The following is a 16,346-nucleotide window of genomic DNA, read 5'->3' on the forward strand; positions in this document are numbered from 1 at the left end:
AATAGAAGCTTTTGTAACATTATAAATGTATTTTGATCAATTTAATGCATGCTTGTTGAATAGAAGTATTCATTTCTTTAAAAAAAGGAAATCCTACTTACCCCAAACCTTTGAACAGTAGTTTGTGTATTTCATTTTACAGTTCTAATATCCCTTAACCATACTACTTGGTTAACCATACTACAATCCTCCTTAATGGCCTCATTATTTTTTCTTATGGTACCAGGAACCACAGTGTCAGCAGCAGAGAATGCCCTAGTGGCACGGAAACTGAGTATGGAATACCTGGAGAAGAGACTGAGCAGAATTACAGAGCTAGATGAGGAGGTGCAGGATGCGCTCAGAGTCTACGACACTAGTGTCCCCCGAGAGCCCCAGTGGGGTGAAGACTTCTTTGGCATTGACCCCTTCTACATCGCTGCAGGTGAGTAATCTATTAACATGTAAAAGTGCATATATTAAAGCTGGGTGTTGTTAGCAATTATTGTTATCAAATCATTCCTCAGGTAGGACTTTTGGGTTCTGTTTGCTACATATAGTCTGATCCACTCACAGGTCCTGAGAGTGAGGGCAGGAGTCTGTTGGACTACGCTTTGAGTGCGGGCACCACTGCAGTGAATGCTCAGAGGATATTACGGGCACTGAAGCTTCAGAGACCCATACTTCTCGAGGGCTCACCTGGAGTGGGCAAAACCAGCTTGGTCGCTGCCATTGCCAAGGCCTCTGGGAACCATCTTGTCAGGATCAACCTGTCTGAACAAACTGTATGTCAGTTTTGCTTTAGCATTGCTTTGTAGAATACAATCTAAATGATATTTGATAACTCTTATCAATGCAATGACAACCTTTTTTGACAGGTGGAAAAAAGGCATCAATGTTATATAAATTAAAGGGATAGTATATTATTTCAAAAAGTGTTTTTAATTCATTGTGCTGTTTTGTCCTCTCTGCACAGGATGTTACGGATCTCTTTGGCACAGACCTGCCAGTGGAAGGTGGGAAAGGAGGAGAGTTTGCATGGCGTGACGGTCCTCTCCTTGCTGGGCTGAAGGCTGGACATTGGATCGTCCTAGATGAGGTAAAGATTAATGGAAATGTGTTTCAGTCTTTCTTTTTATACAGATTTGATAACTCTAAAATATCTCTTTATATTAGTTGAGTAGCTTTAATGATTGTTGTTTTTCTTCCTCTTATCTCTACAGCTGAATCTGGCCTCTCAGTCAGTGCTGGAAGGTTTGAATGCTTGCTTTGACCATCGTGCTGAGATCTACATCCCTGAGCTGGGCATGCGCTTCCACGTTCAGCAAGAGAAGACCAAGATTTTTGGCTGCCAAAACCCTTTCACACAGGGAGGAGGACGCAAAGGCCTTCCCAGGTCCTTCCTTAATAGATTCACTCAGGTAAGATTGAATGATTTTTCTGTATGTTTTCTCAAAATACACATTTGATTGAGGATATGGATCTGCATTCTGTATTTTCCTCAATCAGGTTTATGTGGATGCGCTGACCAATGAAGACATGCAGTTCATTGGTGACTCCATCTTTCCTAACATTGACAATATGGTCATTTCAAAAATGGTGCAGTTTAGTAACCGGGTAAGTGGGCGATGCTTAACTTGTGTTTTCACTGGTGTTTTTCTGTTGCTCTTTTATTTGACATTTGAAGACCTCCCCATGTATCTTGATTTATATTTATATGTATTCTTGTTTCCTAAGCTTGTCCAAGAAGTGACAGTTGAAAGGAAATGGGGCCAGATAGGAGGACCGTGGGAGTTTAATCTCCGTGACCTGTTCCGTTGGTGCCAGCTGATGCAGACAGACCAATCACCAGGCTTCTTCAACCCTGGCCAGCATGTTGGACTTGTGTATGCAGACCGCATGAGGACTGAGGCAGACAAGGCTCAGGTTGCAATGCTAATTTAAATACCATTTATCACTCATAACCTGGAGATATGAAGATACAGCCGTTGATCAGTAATACATGTTCTATCCTCAGGTGTTAGCAGTGTTTAGGAAGCTGTTTGGAGAAGACTTTGAACCTTATATGGGCTCCAGACAGTTCCATATCACCCCTTTGAACTTACAGGTTGGTCAGAATAATATTATGTTATATTATATTATATTATAAATTATATTATATCATATTCTAATGGTTTTAATCCTTATTTTTTATTTTAATCCTTAATCTGTAACCTATAATAAAATTGACCTAGAATAAAAGTCTTTAAAATCATTGGTGTTTGATAATATTTCTTTCTCTGTTTCACACACATACAGTTGGGTTACTCAGTCCTGCAGCGTAGTGGAGGGGCACCTATTGCTCTGGATCCTCCTTTGTCGATTACCCATCATTCTTTGCGCCCTCTGGAAGCCCTGATGAAGTGTGTGGAGATGGGGTGGATGGTCATACTGGTGGGTCCTACTGTGAGTGGAAAGAGCAGTTTAGTGCATCTGCTTGCGCTGTTAACAGGACACAGACTGAGGGTCATGGCCATGAACAGCGCCATGGACACAACGGAGCTGTTGGGTGGTTTTGAGCAGGTCACTTGGAAATGACAGACAAGTTGAATATTTCACTAACTTGGTGTGGTTATTGTGACTGTGATAACTTGGGATTGTTTTTAGGTGGACATCATACGGCCGTGGCAGCAGGTCTTGGAGAACATGGACTACGTGGTTGCCATGGTGACCAGACGAGGCCTGATGTCATTGGACGGGGCGGTGCAGGACACTGAGTTTCTGTTGAGCACGTGGAGCACTTTCCGCCGCTGGCTGAGAGAGGAGGGTCTGGATACCACAGAGGGCATGGTCACGTTTGAGGCTTTAAACAAACTGGAGGTCATCATTGTTCTGCTGCACAAACTCAACACTAAACTCAAGGTCTTAACAGGTAAGACACTACACTACATCAGACAGTATATGTCTTCTGTATGCTTTTCAACTTAAACATTTGGTTTTCTGAGACATTTGGATTTGAATTAGAGTAAGAATGAGTTGGGAGAATGAGAATGGGTTGAAATTTTCTTTTTTTTCTTTTTAGTATTAAATAAATATAAAATATTTAATTATTATTAGAAATGTAAAATTATTTTATGAAAATATAAAATAAATGTGAATGAATTAAAATAAATCCTTACTTTGAGCATTGTTAATCCATTTAAAAGAGTTTGAGTGTCATAAAATCTCTGATTGTCTACTGCAGACATGTCAAAGCTGCAGATGGACTTCACTCTACTGAAGGAGCGGTTGGCCCAGATGCAGGACGGCTGGACTCATGGTGGCTTTGAGTGGCTGGATGGGACATTAGTTCAGGCGCTGCAGGCTGGAGACTGGTTGCTCATGGACAATGTCAACTTCTGCTGGTCAGATGTTTGTAAACATGTTTTTTTTTATGCTTAAGATGCTTTTTGGTGTCTCTAAGTAGATTTGTAGAGATGCACATTTTAATAAAGAATAATGACTTGTAGTCAAGTCTGTGTTTTAATGAATTGGTTGAGTAAATGATTCAGTGACACATTTATAACACAAAAAGTCACTGACTTCTAGCCTATGCACTGAAATAACACTCTTATCAACACTTCTTACTGAAAAATAAAACATGGGTGATTTGGGCATGAAATATTGGTTTTGTGTTTAAATTATTTAAGAATTTAGTTTAGAGTGATACAACTAGCACAGTGTAAATAAAGTATTCCAGGTAGACATGTAATAAAATAACTCTACTATGAACTATTCGTGTTACAGCCCTTCAGTGTTGGATCGACTGAATGCCCTTCTGGAGCCTGGTGGGTCATTAACCATTAATGAACGAGGGATCATTGATGGAACCACACCCACCATCACACCCCACCCTAACTTCAGGTACAAACAAATCCTGAACCAACATCACATCCTGCTGAACAGTTTCAAATCGAATGGGAATGTACAGTTCTGTGAAACTCACTGCCTTTGTTCAATCCTATTTCTCTTCGTGTTTTTCAGGTTGTTCCTCACCATGGATCCCACACATGGGGAAATCTCTCGAGCCATGAGAAACCGTGGTGTTGAGATCTACATCCCTGGCGAGCATGAGGGAGTGTGCTGGGACACCCTGGATCTAAAGATGGTGTTACACACCCTGGGTGTGACGGGAGACTGCGTGTGTGACCTGCTGATCTCCATTCATTCAGAAATCAAGAACACAATATGGGGTGAGTCTGTGATTGAATCAAAAACTTGTTGTTGTTAGTTTTTCATTGTTTTTACTTGTTGTTGTTGCTGTTGTTTTATTTACATTTGGGGTTAAAGCGGTGCTATTTTATTATCATTTGGTGCTTTTCCACTGCGTGGTACGACTCGGCACGGCACGGCTCAGCACGGTACGGCACGGCACGGCTCGGTTTGCGTTTCCACTGCAGTTCAGTACCACTTTAGAGTGGGCGGGATTATTCACATGTCGTTATAGTTGCGCCGCCTCTATTGCCGCGACTCCTGAAAAACTTTTTCATTCCGCGTCGCCCCATCAAGCTCTTGCTGGATCCGCTCCTCTGTTATCAACGAGAGGAACGTCTGTACTTCCTCAACAGACAACGAAACAGCCACTTTTTGGTTGTTAAAAAAGGTGCGCTCGTTCAAAACAGTTGCATTCGATCCTTCGCTGGCTGTGCTGATTTAAATCTAGCAGTTCTGTTATGTTTGTGTCGCAAGTTTGGTGACGCAGGTAGTGACGATTCTCTCCGGCCAATCTGTGATCAGCAGAGTTTACACTTCACGTTTTGGTAATGGTACGGTTCACTTGGAACCTCAACCGAGGTACAGGTACTGTACCCAGTGGAAAACCCCCCAAAAGTGAACCGTACCGTGCCGTACCATGCAGTGGAAAAGCGCCAATTGAGATACTATTATAGTTTTTGTTTTAATGTTTTGAATTTTTTTTATATATATATATATTTTAAAAATGTTTATAGTTTTTATTAGTTACTTTTTTGTGTCTGTATTTTTCTTATTATTTTTTATTTCAGTTTTAGTTTTAGTTATTTTAGCATATCAAGATAAGCTAAATGAAAACGAGAAAAGGTTTTTAATAGTTTATTTCAGTTAGCATCATTTATTTCAAATACGGAAACATTTTTATGGTTTTATTTTTAGTTTACTATAGATTTTTAGATATGTTTTAATGGATAGGCTCTCTTTAATGTCCTCTAGACTCACCTGCATCATCCATGTCGTCTCTGCTCCATGCTGCGTCTCTGTTGTCTGGTCAGCTCCAGAGAGGAGTTGATTTGCCCAGTGCCCTTTTACAGGCCTGTGGAGAGGCTTATGCTTTCTGTCAACGCACCACTGCTAACCAGCAGGTACATGGATGTTTGTCCATAAACCACGACAAGATAAAATATATGATGCCATAAAATTATGACACATCAAACTTACATCTCACTTTCTGTCTCAGCTGGCTCAGGAAGTCATTGAGAGGCAGTTGGCAGTGCTAGACTCTGAGGACTGGGGCAGTGAGCTGCTGTGTGCGGGTGTGTGGCCAGACCGCATCCCCTCAGCCCTGCTGTGCACTGAGGACTCGTGTTTCTCCAGTGTCCAGAGAGATGGACAGGTCCTCCTGTACTGCCTCAACACTCTCAGTCTTTACGGAAAAAGGTCAGAACTGCACTATACAAACAAATCATTTTGTATTTCATTATCAGCCAAGTCATTGGTTGTAAATAAGATTCTAATATTGTTTGTGCTCATGAAAGTTATTCACATTTAAAGTTATTAATTTTTGTTGGTGCCGATATTTATATCACGCAACTGCGTTCACGGCGACCTGAGTTCGATTCCCGTCTCGAGGTCCTATGCTGATCCCGCTCCCCTCTCTCATCAATACTTTCCTGTCATCTCTCCACTGTCCTGTCTAAAATTATAAAGGAATAAAAAGCCATAAAGTTATTAATTTTTAATTTCTATTTTACTTTAATTTCCATTTAATATATTTTCTTAATTTTTAAAGCATTTCATAATTAAATTTTATTTATTATTATTATTTATTAATTAATTTATTGTTTTAGTTCAGTTTTAGCTTTTAGGATATTTTTTCTAGCTTTAATTTTTTTCTGTTAGTTTTTTTGTTTTTATTTATTTATTTTAGTTATAAATCAGTATTTAGTTTGTTTGTTTGATTTATGTATTTGATAAATAGATAATACACAAGTGAAACTGCAGTTATAACTTAATCATAACAATAAATTAGTTTTATTTTTGTTGTAGTTTTTGAAATATGACAGTTTCAGTTATTAGTAATTTAGTTAAATTTGTCTGTTTTTATTTATTTATTATCATTTCAGTTCACAAAAAAACTTTTACATTTTGTAAAAAAAAAACAGTAGTTATAATAATGTAATAATATATTAATAATTATTGTAATAACATTTTACTGATTCAGAAATCGTCCACTGAGCCTGGTTGACCTGCAGAGGGCAATGCAGAGCGGGGCTGTGCTGGATGGGCTGCAGTTTTCTGGAGGTGGAGGACTGGACGGTGGAGCTGAGAATGCACTTCGCCTCCTCCCGACAGCAGTTAACATACTGACAGAAAGAGCTTCTCACAGTGACTGGGTCCTCAGAACCAGCTGGCTCTCCCACCTTACCAAAACGTACAAACATGCAGGTGTGCAGTATAGAAAAAAACAACCTTTTTAATGTGTTTAATAAAGCTTGTGTTGTCCTGAGATCATACCTCTGCTTGCAGATGCAGCTCTGATGCAGTTGGAGGCAGGATGCACAGCGCTGAAGGCTGTTTTCAGCAGCAAGCTCATCGGGAAAGGCAAATGTCTTGCAGAGCTCTTGCAACCACACAGCACAGGTACATATACACACTCACACATATATACACTTAAAGACCACTTGAAATAATAATCAGCCTTCATCATATACAAAAATCATATACAGTTGCTGACTTGTGGAGTTCCTAAATTTAGTTTCTTCACCAGATGACTACAGGATTCTGGTAGACATGCGCTGGAACAAGCAGTACTTGGACATTTTGGCCAACACCTGCAACTTTGAGGATGAGGAGAGATACATGGAATTCATGGAAGCACTGAATGCTGTTGCTAACAGGTAAGTCCTTATCATTTTTACTACAAAAATATTCCAGTAAAATGGAAAATGGCTAGAAATGAATGTCTTATGTTTTGAAAGAATCACATTGCTGATGGACCGAGAGGAGAGAGCGGCTATTAACAGCAGTGCTGGAAACAGCTCGCCTCATAACAGCGCACTTAGGCTGGCCACTGCCTTCTCTAAAGGTACACACACTCACTCCCACAGCCTTGTTAAAAATACACTTTTGATATTAGAAGACAATTTTAAATATATGTATCAACATTCAATGAAAAAGCTTGGGTCGTATGTCACTATTCACATGATAAAATTGGGTTTTATAGGGACAGTTGACATAGGCCACCTGCCTCATCCAATGTTGGTCCACCTGCGCTCATTCTTCGACCTGTGGGATTCATTCGTACTGCAAGCTGTGCAGTCGGGCCAACCCTACATCTCCGACCACCTCATGTTTGAGGTCAGAACTTTATTCCACAGAACATATTCATTATAGCCATGCTGCTCTGTTCTGCAGTTGGTATAAGGGATGTATTTGTGTGTCCAGATCCTTCAGCTGCTGCAGTGGAGGGATCGTTTCTGGCATGTGTGTAACACTCTGTCCGCGGATACTCGGAGTGTGTGTGTGATGTCCCTGCACTGGCAGTGGTTGCACAAAAACCTCATTTTGCGGCTGCCTCAGCTTTTGATGGGGGACAGTGACTATGAGTGAGTAATGGCTTTATGTGACAGAAATACATCATGTAATGTTCTCTGTAGTGTTTGTTTATATGCATGTTGTGTATGTTCATTTCAGAGGCCAACAGGAACTACACACGATCTCCACGGCCATACAGAACACACTTTCCAGCCCTGTGGCTGTGGCTTCTGCTCTGAAGGGCATTCAGAAGACATTAGGAAAACCACTGCCATTTAAGGTTAGACGATATATCGGACACAAAGAAATTGTACCATTTTGAAATTCCATGGCACGGCAGTGTTTGTCTGTGTTGCTCATTGGGTAACACAGGTTCAGCTCCAGATGAAACTATAATTTAAAAGTTTGAGGGATTTTCTTTTTAATGTGAAATTCAGCTGTATGTTACTAATTGGGAAACCGTCTAGTTTATTTACTAAAAAGCCTGTTGTACACTGCCATCAGTCATTGGTATGTTTTTTATTTTTTATGTTTTTTAGAGGAGTCAATAATGTTTACCAAAGCTCTGTTTATTTGATCGAAAATCTAGTAAAATACAACATTGTGAAATATAATTACAATTTAAAATATATGTTAAAATATAATTTATTCCTGTGATGACAAAGCTGAATTTTCAGCAGCCATTAATCCCGTCTTCAGTGTCACATGATCCTTCAGAAGTCATTGTAATATGCTGATGTGTTATGCTAGAAACTTATTATCAGTGTTAAAAACTGTTGTGCAGCTTAATATTTTTGTAGAAACCATGATACATTTTCTCAGAAGATTTTTTATAGGAAGTATAGGAAATATAAATCTTTTATATCATTCTAAATGTATTTACTGTCACTTTTGATCAATTTAATTTGTTCTTGCTGAATAAAAGGTAAAAAAAAGGTATGTTTTATAAAAATTTTAATAAACTAAGAGATTTTAGCAAAAGTTTCAGATGTCCTTCTTTCTGTGCAGCTGGAGGCAGTGGCTGAATGCGCTGCCCGTCTGCGAGTGCTGTGCAGGGCTTTGGATGTTAGGGACCTGCGACTCGACAACAGCCTCACATCGCTGTGGAAACAAGAGGTGTCTCGTCTCCGTGGTGTGGCCATGGGAATTGACTCCAAAGAAGCTCTACTGGAAGCTTGGGGTTTGGTGCTTCAGGCCAACCTCCTGCTGGAGCCTCAGAATTCAGGTAAACTAGCCACTTACATTTTGGACAGTAATTCGTAAGAATTGTGGGCACGAAGTTGTGTAGTGCTAGACCATACAACCAGCCAAACCCTGACCGCTTAGTTTAATGGCACAGAATATTCTTATCGTTCTATCCAGGGGTTCTGGAGAGGCTTGTGAGCTGTGTGGATAAGCAGCAGGGTCATATGGCTTCCTGTGGCCTGCTGGACTCTCTTTCAGAAGATAATGAGGAAGAAGTTGAAGACGGTGCCGCACCGGGCCGGGAGGTGCTACTGCAGCTTGCACGCAGGGCTCAACTGTGGCCTGCACTGGAGGAGTTGGCAGTCCTTAACCAAATGAAAGTCACCACCGACCTGCTGTACCTGTCAGTCACACCAAGGTATGATTGCGTTTCTCTACCAAATTATTAATTATTATAAAACAATTCATTGGGCTGGTTAATGACACTGTCAGTATTATTGTTGTTTATAGACTATTATAGTATTTTTATAGTATTTTGAATTAGCTTTTATTTTTTAGCTTTTTTCATTTTTATTAGTTTTTTTGTATTTCTATTTAGCTTAAATATATTTCCGTTTTAGTCAGTAGTGTATAAAGTACCTGAAAGTCATACTCAAGTAAAAGTACATATATCTTACCAGAAAATGACTTTGGTAGAAGTTGAAGTCACCATTTAGAATATTACTTGAGTAAAAGTCTTAAAGTATGTGACATGTAGTGTACTTAAGTACGAAAAGTATTTTTAAAATCTTAAATGTACTTAAGTATTAAAAGTACAAGTAAATGCAAAATGGAAAAGAAGCAAATAAATATATATAAATGTTCATACACAGCTTGAGTAGCAAGATTGTGTTCAGTTTTAACTCTTTCTTCCATTTTGCATTTTTGGGTAAGAATAAGAAGCACTTCTTCCGGCACTTAGTTTCTTTCATTCCAACATAAGAAAACATTTCTGGAATCTGCATCTGAAGGGATGTTTAGATGTATTTACACAGTTTAATGTATCTCAGAGGGGACATGGATGCATTTAAACTGCAGTTACAGATGCATAAAAATGTTTAATGTTTTGTTTTTAACATAAAATATTGAATACTGATATTTGAAATAATTAAAAACATGAAAAAAATTGTCGAAATGTGAAATTGAAACTGCCAGTAGGTGACAGCAAGTGACTGTTAATGAGTGAGTCATTGAGCTTCAACAGATTCGTTCAAACCGCTGATTCATTCAGGAACAAAGCATTTGACCGTGTTAATGAGTGAATCACTGAATCATTTATTCAACCGATTCATTCAAAAAGGTGATTCATTCAAGTAAACAACATTGCTCAGAGACGCAAAACAGTGCTGTAATCTTTGTTTGGAACTATTTTCGTTGACAAAATTGAGCAAAAACAAGCAATATTATGTCTAAAATGTAGGCTAAGTCACTTATTGCTAACTTTACTGAACTTGTATAAAATGATTATTAAATTTGTTATGCTGATATCTGCAGAAAAATGGTACTCTTTGTGTGACAGATTAAGGTAACTATATTAAATTATATAAATATAAAAAGCATACAGAAACATTTTTGCTATCTACAGTTTTAATAGACTAATAAATCACGTGCGTGATTTGGTGATATACAGTGGGGAAAAAAAGTATTTAGTCAGCCACCAATTTATTGTCGTAGATGTATATCGCAGACCCCAGACTCAACTTGAGTGGAAATTGAAATCACCAGCGGTTGCACGCATTTGTTTGCACATGAGCAAAAGGTGTTTTTAAGAGTCTAACTTGCAAATACCAGACCACTGATTCGTCAAACCTGCTTTCCTGCAGTCCGTGTTCTTCTGACTTCTTACTATTTTGTAGTAAGTAACGAATATGCTTCAGGGAAATGTATTGGAGTAAAAGTATACATTTTAATTTGGAAATGTAGTGGAGTAAATGTAAAAGTTGTCTGAAATGTAAAGTACAGATACTCCCAAAAAATACTTAAGTACTGTAACGAAGTATTATTACTTTGTTACATTACACCACTGGTTTTAGTAATATTAGTACTTGAACTTTTCAAATTTTCAGATATATTTTTTTATCTAATATTTATATTTCATTTTATTTGAACTTTGTCTCAATTAGCAAAATGTTTTATATAAGTTTTAATTTTAGTAAACAATAACACTGGAAATTGGCACTTGATTTTATAAAGTAGGATCTTGTAGCACAAGGCTTTATTCTTTGTTCTGTATAATGTTTTATTCATATTGTTTTGCATATTTTGGTCTACAGGAGCAGTAAGAAAGCAGAAGATGGTCTGCGCAGGTCCTTCTCTAACCATCTGCGTTTCTGTATGCAGTCGACCCCCATGAATATCCGACAGCTGCAGCCTCTCTGGTTCCTGCTCGGCACTGAGCGGGTCTGTCAAAACACCTTCATAATCATTCTGGTGTTTTTCTGAATGACCGCATTGATGATTGTTGAATTTACCATACAAACAATACAATGATTAAGCTTGATCTTTACATTTATCATGCAGACAATACAAGTGACCTTTGTTAAACATTCCATTTATAAATGTTATATATAAAGCATTCAATCCTCCATTTACCGAGAAACATATGCTGCACTAGGGACTAATATTTAAATTTCAGTACATCTCAGTTTTTAAATCTGATCAGTCTTCTTGTAATTCCCTCCCCAGCCTGTGGAGGAGCTGCCGCTGGTGTGGTGTGAACTGCTGTCTGAGACCCTTGCAGCGTTATGGAGCGGAAGTGTGACCTCTGACCCTGACCGCTGGCTAAAGTGGAATCCGCTGAACCCTGAGGAGCACATGAACTCCAGATCACTGTTGGGACCATCTGATACGGTGTGTGTGTATTTGTAGAGAAAGTTTTTTTTATTTAACATGTAGAAATAACTTGTATCTTCATAAATAACCTTGATGCGATGTCTGTTGATGTGAAGGGTCCTGGCATGCTGAGTCGTGCAGTGTGGTCCCGCTGCATGCTGGGAGTTCTGAGCAGCACTGATGCTGGCGGCCGATGGGATCCATCGGGGTCACACTTCCTGTCATCATCACGTTTGACCCTGGGCGAGTGGAGAGAGAGAACCGGGCAGCTACAAGATCTGAGTGCTGTGATCTGGGATAATATGGCTATGCCTGAGCTTGCTGACTTCAGGTAGAGACACATATCACACCTAGTTAAGGAACACGTCTTGTTAGATTTTAAATATTTTAGAACAGTATTGTATTCGATTTTTTTTTACATATACAGTGGTGTGAAAAAGTGTTGGCCCCCTTCCTGTTTTTTTAATTTTTTGCATATTTGTCAGGGGGCAATTCATTTTGACGTAGGGCCATGTAGGTTTGGACAGCTTTTTTCCCTTAATAAATGAAATCATCATTTAAAAACTGCATTTTGTATTTACTTGCATTATCTTTGTGTAATATTTAAATTAGTTTGATGATCTGAAACATTAAAGTGTGACAAACATGAAAAAAAATAAGAAATCAGGAAGGGGGCCAACACTTTTTCACACCACTGTATATTCATTTAAATGTTTTTATTTTTTGGTAAATGTTTAATATTTTTATAATTGTTAAAATAAACAGTTTTTGTCATTTCTGTTGTGTAGTGATTAATTTTTAATTTTCTGTCTCTTTCAATCCCCTTTCTCATTCTCTGTAGATTAACTGACTGTAGGTTGCAAGGACTTGTGTTGCGTAAACAACTGCAGTCTCTCTCTGAGCTGTTGTCTCCAGGTTTACAGGAAAGCTATGCAGAATCCTGTGACAGTCTAACTGAAGGCCAGGACCCTATTTCTGCAGCCCAGGAGATTCAGATCGCCATCAGAGAAGGCCTGCTGGAAAATCTGCTCCCAGAGGGCTTTCTAGATACCCTAGTGACATGCTTGACACAGTTTGCACACAACCGGGCACAAGATTCGGTCCAACTTGCCCGGTCTGGAGTTTTCTGGGTGAATATGGGTCTGCTGCAAATCCAAATTTGGGCTCCACAAACAATTTTTGACCCTGCAGCAAAAAGGGCATATAAACTCTGCTATGCACAAGAAGAGGTGAGACAAGCTTGCAAGTGGTAGCTTTTGTGAGATTTCTAGAGATTTATTGCAGCCTTTCAACTACATGTAAATCACCTCAAGATGACTTTCTTTGTGTCTCTCAGCTTGCTTTGCTACAGGAAGAGTGGAGAGGGCGGAGTCTGTCCTCACAGCTGCTCACAGGGGCGGAGCTTGAGGAGAGTAGCACAACTGACAACTTCCAGCATCCTCGCATCAGGTAATGAATATGATATGACAGATGTGAGAGATTTTCAACTAATATCAACCGATATTGAAATAACTAGTGCTGGGCAAAGATTAATCGCATCCAAAATAAAAGTTTTTGTTTATGTAATATATGTGTGTATACTGTGTATATTTGTTATGTATATATAAATACACACACATACAGTATATATTTTGTATATATAATAAACATAACATATTTTTCTTAAATATATACATGCATGTGTGTGTTTTTACAAATACATAATAAATAAACACAGTACACACACATAAATTATGTACACAAAAAACTTTTATTTTGGATGTGATTAATTGCGATTAATCGTTGACCAGCACTAATATTGATATTCAATTGTTTATGATCAAATCCCCTCAATATCCTTTTTTTCGTATTGTACATCAGGGATATTCAATTAAATTTCCAATTTCCAATTGGATGTTGAATTCTCTTTTGTTGTTTGTGTGTGTTTATAGGTACTTGTGGATCCGTATGCAGCAGGTGAAGGAGCAGATTTGTGAACTGAGTCGTAAACAAGCCTGCCGCCCCCCTGACCCCCAATATGGTCGCCTGTATCAGGAACTTCAGCACTACCTGTGCAGCATCGGCCAACCAGCTGCAGTGGGCGACCTGCTCTCCCACCTCCTAAAGGCCTTACAGGCCCCAAAATCAAGACTGGGAATTCAGGGTTTGTTGAAGGAGGAAGCTGTCTGGCAGGCTTCACAGCACCGCTTTGCCCAGCGGCTGGTTGAGGAGTACCCGCTTTATCCTGACGTGGTTGTACCCCTACGGGCAGCAATTTTGCAAGTGCAGCATGGCATGCGACTCCTGGCATCTCAGGTGTCCTCGTCAGTGGCTGCCCAACCGGGTCTGTCACGTCTCGTGTCCACTATGCTAGCTTTTCCAAGTCCAGTGGCGTCCTCTGATCTGGCTTGTGCAGACTACCTGTGTTCAAGGGAATGCTTGCACATGCTAAAGGGCCTGGGAAAGCAGTTGCCAGCAACAGAGGTCAGCCGTGTGATCCCAGATCATGCACTTTTGTTGTTGAATGCGCTACTGTACATACAGAGTCACACACTGAGTGCTGGACATCTCAGTGCAGAGACGCAAAAACTCTTCAGACATGTTTGCCAGGTGAGATATGAAGTACAAATATCCCAAATAATATTTTGAATTTAATTTCAATGAGATTTTGAATCTCAGATTTTTAACGTGGTGTCATCTAACTTTTTATAATAAATACATAAATAATTAAATAAATAAATAAACCATTTGTATACTAAATAAATACATAATATGGATATATAAAAGATTCATTTGGTATTATTTGTATTATTTTAGTATTTGTTAATATTTTATATTGCCTTTTATTTTTATGTTTTCAGTTTCATTTTCATATTAGTTACACATTTTAATTTTTTTATTTCTATATAGCTTTAATTTATATTTATTTCTGTTTTATTTTTTGTTACTTCAATTATTCAGTTAGTTGCATCATTTCTAATTTTTTGTTTTAAGTTAAGTTTTAAGTTCATCCAGTAATTTTAATTTATTTTAGCTTTATTTATTTATGATCAATATATAAGTTATGAAAACGATTTTAAATAGGTTTTTGTATTGTTGTTAATTTAGTTAATATATAGATATGGACGTTCTGTGTGAGAAGAAAAGTAATATACTGGTTCTATTTGAAAAATAATATAATAATTAGTTTTGTATGATAATTTTGGTTTTGTAACAGACTGTGATGTTTTTTTCAGGCTATAGTGAATGAATGGGACGAGCAGGAGAAGAGAGCGAGAGAAAAAGAGCAGATGGAAGCCAGTCTGTACCGCAGTCGTTCTCGTCTACATGGGACAGGCCTTACAGAGGACCAGCAGGAAGAGAGAGAGTTCAGACGCTCTTTCCCGTCTTACCACAAGGTAAACATGCACTAAAAGGGTCAAATGCAAGTTTTTAATTGGGATGTAATTTATTTACACACATTTGCATGTTTTGTTGCCCTCTCCATTGTTGTCAGATTGGTAAGAGTTTGTCTTTGGATCAATACTGTGTTTTTTTTCCACAGGATTTTGCTGATATCACTTCAGAACCTAGTCTTGATCAGCCAATAATCATAGAGGATGACGATGATACAGATATGGAGGAGTCATCTAGTGAGACGAGCAGCTTTCTGTTGGTCAGCAGCATGAGCACAGTGGTTCAAGTCCATCAGAGACTCTGTTTGTCTTATGCTCAGTCACTGTGGTACCAACCCAACCCGCCAACCAATCACAGCAAAGACCACATCAGTGCCCTGGTTTCGTCATATCAAATCACAGCTCCACTGATAGCTCGCTTCTACCATCTAATGGGTATGAAGGCATGATTTTATACAAATCAGAAAACCTCGGCCCCCACATATCTCATCATCTGATCTTTCCCTGTTTATCCCTTTCTCTCTCAGATTGTGAAGTGAACCCTAAATTGATGGGCTCTCAGCTTCTCCTCAGTACTCTGCTCCAGAACACTGTGAGTGGTTCTGGAGGTCCAGCTGGACTGATTCTGCAGAGTGATGGGCCATATGACTTCTACAGAGACGCCAATATGAGTCAGGCCCGGATCTGCCTGCCAGCGCTAGAACAGCTGAGTAAGGCTGTGAGACAGCGCCTGAGCGACTGGCCCGAACACCCTGCACTTGTTCAGGTGAGAGAGGCTGTTACTGTCACTGTCATTGCAATGATATGTTTCAGGTTTTTTTTAAATTGGGTTGAAGGGACCCCCAAGGAACTCGAGGAGAAAAATAAGAGAAAAGAAAACAATTTTACAAAATGTACACTATTGTTCAAAGTTTGGAGTTAATGTTATTGAAAGTCTGTTACGCTCATTATTAATTTGACCAAAAATACAGAACAATACAGCAATATTCTGAAATATGATTACAATTTAAAAGAACTGTTTTCTATTTTATTATATTTTAAACTGTAATTTATTTCTGTGATGCCAATTTTCAGGAGCCATTACTCTAGTCTTAAGTGTCACATGATTGTTAATAAATCATTATCATTAATAATTGGTGCTCAGGAAACATTTCCTGTTATTATCAATGTTGAAAGCAGTTGTGCTGCTTT

General features: G+C 38.7%; 1 protein-coding gene across 1 annotated transcript in view; it reads left to right on the forward strand.

Moving 5' to 3' along the window:
• Nucleotides 1–16,346, forward strand: part of LOC107601919 (midasin-like) — a 51,828-nt gene that overhangs the window by 19,638 nt on the left and 15,844 nt on the right. Inside the window, exons 33-64 of the mRNA XM_016294280.1 lie at nt 227–424; nt 556–764; nt 956–1,078; nt 1,203–1,400; nt 1,489–1,596; nt 1,717–1,905; nt 1,997–2,086; nt 2,278–2,541; nt 2,626–2,890; nt 3,203–3,362; nt 3,745–3,861; nt 3,982–4,190; nt 5,185–5,333; nt 5,429–5,628; nt 6,413–6,636; nt 6,718–6,831; nt 6,959–7,088; nt 7,170–7,276; nt 7,415–7,548; nt 7,636–7,796; nt 7,885–8,005; nt 8,734–8,950; nt 9,088–9,328; nt 11,223–11,349; nt 11,635–11,799; nt 11,898–12,112; nt 12,623–13,010; nt 13,118–13,230; nt 13,713–14,370; nt 14,997–15,158; nt 15,305–15,590; nt 15,683–15,921. Coding sequence (XP_016149766.1) covers nt 227–424; nt 556–764; nt 956–1,078; nt 1,203–1,400; nt 1,489–1,596; nt 1,717–1,905; nt 1,997–2,086; nt 2,278–2,541; nt 2,626–2,890; nt 3,203–3,362; nt 3,745–3,861; nt 3,982–4,190; nt 5,185–5,333; nt 5,429–5,628; nt 6,413–6,636; nt 6,718–6,831; nt 6,959–7,088; nt 7,170–7,276; nt 7,415–7,548; nt 7,636–7,796; nt 7,885–8,005; nt 8,734–8,950; nt 9,088–9,328; nt 11,223–11,349; nt 11,635–11,799; nt 11,898–12,112; nt 12,623–13,010; nt 13,118–13,230; nt 13,713–14,370; nt 14,997–15,158; nt 15,305–15,590; nt 15,683–15,921 — 6,281 coding nt within the window. The remainder of the gene's footprint in view (nt 1–226; nt 425–555; nt 765–955; nt 1,079–1,202; nt 1,401–1,488; nt 1,597–1,716; nt 1,906–1,996; nt 2,087–2,277; nt 2,542–2,625; nt 2,891–3,202; nt 3,363–3,744; nt 3,862–3,981; nt 4,191–5,184; nt 5,334–5,428; nt 5,629–6,412; nt 6,637–6,717; nt 6,832–6,958; nt 7,089–7,169; nt 7,277–7,414; nt 7,549–7,635; nt 7,797–7,884; nt 8,006–8,733; nt 8,951–9,087; nt 9,329–11,222; nt 11,350–11,634; nt 11,800–11,897; nt 12,113–12,622; nt 13,011–13,117; nt 13,231–13,712; nt 14,371–14,996; nt 15,159–15,304; nt 15,591–15,682; nt 15,922–16,346) is intronic.

Source organism: Sinocyclocheilus grahami, unplaced genomic scaffold (assembly GCF_001515645.1).
Source record: "Sinocyclocheilus grahami isolate Dianchi unplaced genomic scaffold, SAMN03320097.WGS_v1.1 scaffold315.1, whole genome shotgun sequence".
NCBI lineage: Eukaryota > Metazoa > Chordata > Actinopteri > Cypriniformes > Cyprinidae > Sinocyclocheilus > Sinocyclocheilus grahami.